A 6,243-nucleotide genomic window follows, 5' to 3' on the forward strand; every position below is an offset into this window, starting at 1 on the left:
AAAGGAGGATATCAAACATATGTTTGAATGTCCAGGAACAATGGCAATTCGAATGGAGTTATTTGGACGAGTGGAGGTGCCTCTAAGCATATTGACAATGGAGCCGAAAAAGAGCCTCGCTCTCGCTCGAAGATTTCTTCGTGAAGTCCGTCAGGCCCATTAAGGAAACAAAAAAATCATCATCATCATCATAACACCAACAACGATAATTATAACAGCATCTACAGTAAGAGAATCATAAGGAACTGAAATACCGTAACATCAAGAGATAGCCCCCCTCTCTCCTTAAACATCCTATGTGAATTTGTTTTATAACTTTCCGAGAAGTAAAAGCAACGAGAGAACTCTCAAATAACTGTGAGACGGAGGCGGAGCGAAAGAAACATTGGCTAATTTCACCTTCTAAAGCCCCTACTGTTTCTTACCACACGTTTGTATCTGGTTCATTAGGTCGATCTGTGTCACGTGGCCAGAACGACAGGAAATGACTTCCGGCATGTCAAAACTGAGCCCCCCAGACGACACCAGCGTTCCATTGTCTGACTGTCTGTCTCCATCCTGCTGGGTTTCATTGCTGAAGGAACTGTCCCATTTGATGGTCAGAGAGTCTTGTACGTCCGCGAGTGTGTTCAACAATGTGTACTGGCTTGAAGCTGTCATATTATCTGCGGCAAGGGACGCTTGAATCAGGAACTCGATCTCCACTTGTGACTGTGTTTGCAAAAGAGTTCAATGAGCCCTTTATTACTACGTCGCTTAAAGCAATGCATACACTTGTCTAAGTGGGTGGTTGGCGGGTGCAGTGTTGTGATTTGCCCCTCTTTTTCAATCAAATATCTATCTTACTTATCTCTCCTCCTTCTTTTTAGTATTTGTTACTCTCTTGTAACATCTTTCATTTTTCGTCACTTATATAACATTTACTGCAAGTGCCGCAGAACACATACCAAAACAACAACAAAAAACAACATTTCAGCTGGGAAAGATCATGTCTGGTCGAAAGATTAAATTTAAAAAAGTAAGCATTTTACGCCATCACCGGTACAATTAGGTCATTTACTAGGAGGGATGCTTCGATCCAGCCCGTCATGGCCAACTCAGGCTGAAGGGAACACTACTTCCAACTGAAAGATGGAGATACATGATGTACTCGCTAAAAAGATATCCCCATATAGCAATTCTATTAACGCATTCTGAGTGCAACGGCGAGGCACCTTACAGATACACCACATACGCGGTATCTGTTAGAGAATTCTAGCTCGAAATGTTCTATTATCAAATGAAGAGCTTCTTTCCAAATCTTAAGTATTTACTAATACTACTGTTCAGTGAGAAATAAGATGAGAAATGTTTTCATAGCCTTGAAAGTAAAAAAAAAATTGTGTTTGTTTCAGCTAAGCATGTAGCGTTAAACATGCCGGCAAGTCTTCGTGTATTATGAGGGTACTTTTTCAAATAGAAGTCCTCTTAAGGACCTAATCAGCCTTTTATCTTCTTAACACAAACAGTTTTAGGCTAGTTCAGTACCCGCAGGTGAAGCTAACCTTTGTAATAGATATAGCGTAAAAAGAAAAAAGACAACAACCAAAAATTTACGTCTCCTGAACTGGATGAAGCCACGGACTGGACAAATTTGTTGTCCTTGAGATTTTACGTGGACTTTTTTATTTAAAAATAAATTTCGTCTTTTTTTTGCCCATCCTTTAAATAGACGCCATTTGATTAGTATAAAACGTATATTATGAGATTTGCTTCTTTGCTCTATGCTGTTTTTACAGATGATTAGTAGATATATATATATAGCTCTATCTTCTGAGGCACACTTTACATAAATACTGCTGTAAGGTAATAAATCTAACATTTAACTAATCGAAACCCTAGTCTTTTTTGGGGATGGATTACACCGCCTTCGAAACACCTTCTATTCGGTGTTCAACGGGGGCATGTTGCGCTTAAATGTAATGTTTTTTATGATCCTCTGAGACGGCACAATCCCCTCCATATTGTAAATCAGTAAATAAGAATAGGAAAAAATGAAGCGGAAGATGAGAGAAATCAATGACAGACGATGCAACATATGACCAGATGGCAGGGATATGAAACTACGTTTTCACAATGCTCACCAAGTTATCCATTCAGAATGAAAGCACAAAGCAATGCATGAGAAAAATCGATGATAGCAGCCGTTAGAGGAACCCTCATGAGGCATGCGTTTGTTTAGCTAAAGTTTTTGTTAAAAAAGTAATCTGAGACAAAATGTCCACGCAAGCTAAAAACTCAAAACGTCGAAGAGACAGAGCAAAAGGCAGACCGAAAAGTGAGCAAAAAGATATACGTATAGATTGACAGACAGACAGACAATGAGACGTGTAAATGTCGAACATACCGTGCTCGTGTTTGCACCCGAAGCCCCTCTGTCAATGTCTTTCGCCAGCCAACTATCCCACGGGTCAGAGTTCGAAGTGTTGTTGCTATTATCCATTTCGTCGAAGAGTTTCCACGGCAGAGTGTCTGATTCCTCCTCGTTACTGCTATTTTGCGAAGAATTTGCGGGAAAATTTGTTGTACCATTTTGATCGTTCACCGTGGAGTTTTGGGGAAACGGCTCAAGAGATGACGGTGCTGTAGTGCCTTCTACGTTAGAATTCGCTGGGGAATCACCGGTAGCTGTCGTAGAGGAAAAACCAAGAAATTGTACAAATGGATTCATATTTAGAGCTGATGACGATGGAGTTGTTGTGTCAATGTACTCTCTGGCAGTATCTGCACTCCTCCATGATCTCCCCTCTCGATATTTGTTCGAAGCACTTTGCACGGGCCTCTTCCCATCGTCTGACAGATAGCCTTTAGTGGGACTTTGATGGAAAGCCTGCATGTCCGGAGTAAAACCAGACTTTTCAAAAGCGTCATCGCTCATGTAGAACAGGTCACGCTTGATTTCCTTCTCGTCAGGGCCCTTATCCACCGAGTCTGTGTCTTTTTCTGGACGTCCGGCACTGGTTTCAGAATGGGAAGCTCCTCTATTTCGTTGGTCGGAATCCCGCTGAAAAGGAGTTCCCATGTCTTGTAATTCACGGCGACTAGAAAATGGGTCAAATCTTTTCACTCTTGCTTTAAAGGATGTGGTAGAAGGAAAAAGAACTGAAGACGGTGTCTCTCTGTCTATATGGTCATCCAATTTGTTCCTGATTTCTTTCGTAAAAAACTGAAACTGCTTCCTTTGATTCCGAATCTCCTGTTTTTCACTCGAGATTTCTTCCTTCGAGGCAAAGCGAAGACTTGTCGTGTTTTTAAATATTCCCTCGCTTATCGTGAGTCCCCTTGGTTTCCTTTGCACCTCTCGTCGTCTCCGTTTCTTTTTGGAGTCAGTTCCACAGTACACAATGACGTCTTCTACATTACAAGTCTCATCCCCGCACACCTCCCATGACAGATCTTGCAGAGTGTTGCGGAACATCTCAGCAATTTCCGCCCTCGCAGAGACACAGTCCCCGCCCTCAAAGTAGAACTTGGCGCGACCTCGCAGCTCAGCTTTGTGCGGGAAGTACCTCCCTGTAAATAGAATGTTTGAAAATGTGTTATCGCATTCTGGTAGACACTGGTATACTCGATAAAATGATATACCCCCCCCCCCCCCAAAAAACCAAAAAAAAACCAACCAACAAACAAACCAGGCAGTGCTACTTACTGAAGTTGTCTTTAGGCCATTCCCAAGTCACACTTTTGCGGAACTCGAATCCGTGCCCTATGAGTGCAACAACAAATAGTCTGTCCACATATGGCTGTTCCTGTACCTAGGACATGAGAAACGTTTTTTTTTGGTAAGGATGCACGCAAAGATATAATGTGTGAGGCATCTTCTGTGGGTGGTTGGAGAGCGCCTCTTGTAGGTCCTACTTCTTTTCCTCCTTTGCTGTTTCTGTTGTCTGCTTTACTTTTTCCCAGCGCTAAATGACCATTATTGTGTCGATGTGCTTCTCTTTACAAACAAATAAACAAACTAACAGGGCATCCTCTGTCTTAGAGTACATTCAGTCAATAGTCTAACATTAATTCTACAGTTGAGATGTCTGTATGTACGTTCGATGATATTCAGTCAATTATGATTGAGGTGGTGATGAATAACACTATAATTGGTTAACTGTAGTCGTCGGAGACAAGTGAACCTTCTGGGGATTATATTCTTTTTGACTCAGATAGAAGAAGTATGCATTGGCGCTTCAGATTTCCATGTCTTTATCCAACACAATCATACAACAAGACCAGTCGGACAAGTGTACATCCAACATCCAATTAACGTTGAACAAGAGCATTATTGTACCAGCTTATATAATGTAACAGTCAGGTTCTTCGCCAAAGATGTGAGTTTGAATCTCGATTGGGGGAAAATTTCTTTTCATCGAGTATCTCCGTCTGTCTGTTTGAATATTGTACCCCATTCAGCCCGGGTTGGCCCTAACAGGTGGAATCGAAGCAGCCTGGCCCCTAAATGATCTAAGCCGTGTCGATGGATCCGTAAAAGATTTGAATTACATTGAACTATCACAAGAACAATATATCTTTTCAGGCCCTACATGTGGATGAACACTATTTCAGACTAGCTGTTTTGCTTAGAAAGTTACAACCATTTAAATTTGGGGAGTCAAAAACACATGGATCTGAGAAAATCGAGGTTTCCTCCGATATCTCATAACAGTCGAGTGCGACAAGCGACTAGTTACGTCATTACATATTTTGAGCGTTAGGCAGAGGAACGTATACTGGCCTTGCGGCAGGAGACCCCAGTTCCATTCCCGAGAGGGGATGAAATTTATCGAGTACCTAGGTGTTTCTTCTGGGGTGTACTATCACTCTCAGCCCGGGTTGGTCTTGACACGTAGGGTCGGAAGCCCGCCTTCAGAACGATCTTGTTTTAGTAAGAGTTTTATGGCATTATATTCAACCTCATAGTTCTGAGCAAGGAATACTGCCAACACCAGAAAGATAATAATATGTTTCGCGTGTTCATTGGTTTCAAAAAGGCATTTGATGACGTGTGACATGATGCATTAAGGGCAACAATGAAGAACTACAACATGGGCTTAAGGCTGACAGAGTCGATCCAACAAACATACAACAAACCCACCACTGCAGGCCTCGCAAAGACGATGAGAAATAGTGACGAACCCATTAGAACAAAAATTACACTCAATGGTCAACAGCGTGAAACAGTCGACCAGTTTCAGTACCTTGGTGCTATCGTTAGCCAAGAAGGATCCAAGCCAGAAATCCATGCAAGAATTGCATAAACAACAGACGCGCTTACAAAACTAAGACCAATATGGAAAGACAGAAATATTTCAGTCATTTCCAAAATCAGACTACTCTATGCCCTCGTCATCTCCATCCTTCTGTATGCTTGTGAACCACTGTGTAGACTAGCTGTCTAAAGTGAATCGAAGAAAAATGAATTAGTATGGTCATATAACAAGATAGTGTGGCCTATCCAAGACCATTCTTCAGGGAACTATGCAGGGGAAGAGAAAAAGAGGAAGGCAAAGAAAGAGGTGGACCGACAACATTACGGAGAGGACAGGAAAATCCTAGGCCTAAACCCAGGCGCTCGAAAAAAAAAGTGAAAAGTGGAGGCACCTGACGAGGCTCTCTACCATACAGCGCCCCTACGATCCTTGTAGATTATGGGATCAGTAAGCAGTAAGTTATATAAGTGTTGAGGATAAGTGGCGTTACAAGAGAGTAACAAACTCGTAAAAGAAGGAGAGATAAGGACGATACATGTTTGATGGGAAAAAAGAATAAACCACATCAGAGCACCCGTCAACCACCCACCAAAATGATCTAAATTGTGTTGACTTTCTAATTTAAACAAAATCTTTTGGTAATTTTTTGGGGGGCAGGGGGGAGTTAAACCACCGACAAAGAAGAATGAAAAAGAGGAAGGAACGAATGGACGACTCACTGGAGCAGTCTGGCCAGAAAGTCCCGTGCCGTAGCCTCCACCTGCCGTTGAGGTCGCAGACATAGACATTCTGTGCTACCTGATGGAAGGCGTACCCTTGGCGACAGTGAGGCACACACGTCTGGAGGGAAGTGGGCGTGGGGGAGCAGGACACACTGCCTCGGTGTGGTGGAGAAGGGATTTTACATTCCGGTCCTGGGGAGAGAAGGGGGCGGGAGTTATGAGTTGTTCAGAGAGAGAGAGAGAGAGAGAGAGAGAGAGAGAGAGAGAGAGAGAGACAGAGG

At 42.6% G+C, this 6,243-nt stretch overlaps 1 protein-coding gene across 1 annotated transcript in view; it reads right to left on the minus strand.

Moving 5' to 3' along the window:
- LOC101851711 (sushi, von Willebrand factor type A, EGF and pentraxin domain-containing protein 1) overlaps window positions 1-6,243 on the minus strand; it is a gene marked incomplete in the record, with an annotated part of 56,468 nt that overhangs the window by 25,940 nt on the left and 24,285 nt on the right. Inside the window, 3 exon segments of the mRNA XM_013079346.2 lie at window positions 426-711; window positions 2,387-3,552; window positions 5,960-6,149. Of these exon segments, the coding sequence (XP_012934800.1) occupies window positions 426-711; window positions 2,387-3,552; window positions 5,960-6,149 (1,642 nt within the window).

The sequence above is a fragment of the Aplysia californica genome, unplaced genomic scaffold, assembly GCF_000002075.1.
Source record: "Aplysia californica isolate F4 #8 unplaced genomic scaffold, AplCal3.0 scaffold00049, whole genome shotgun sequence".
Classification (NCBI taxonomy): Eukaryota; Metazoa; Mollusca; class Gastropoda; order Aplysiida; family Aplysiidae; genus Aplysia; species Aplysia californica.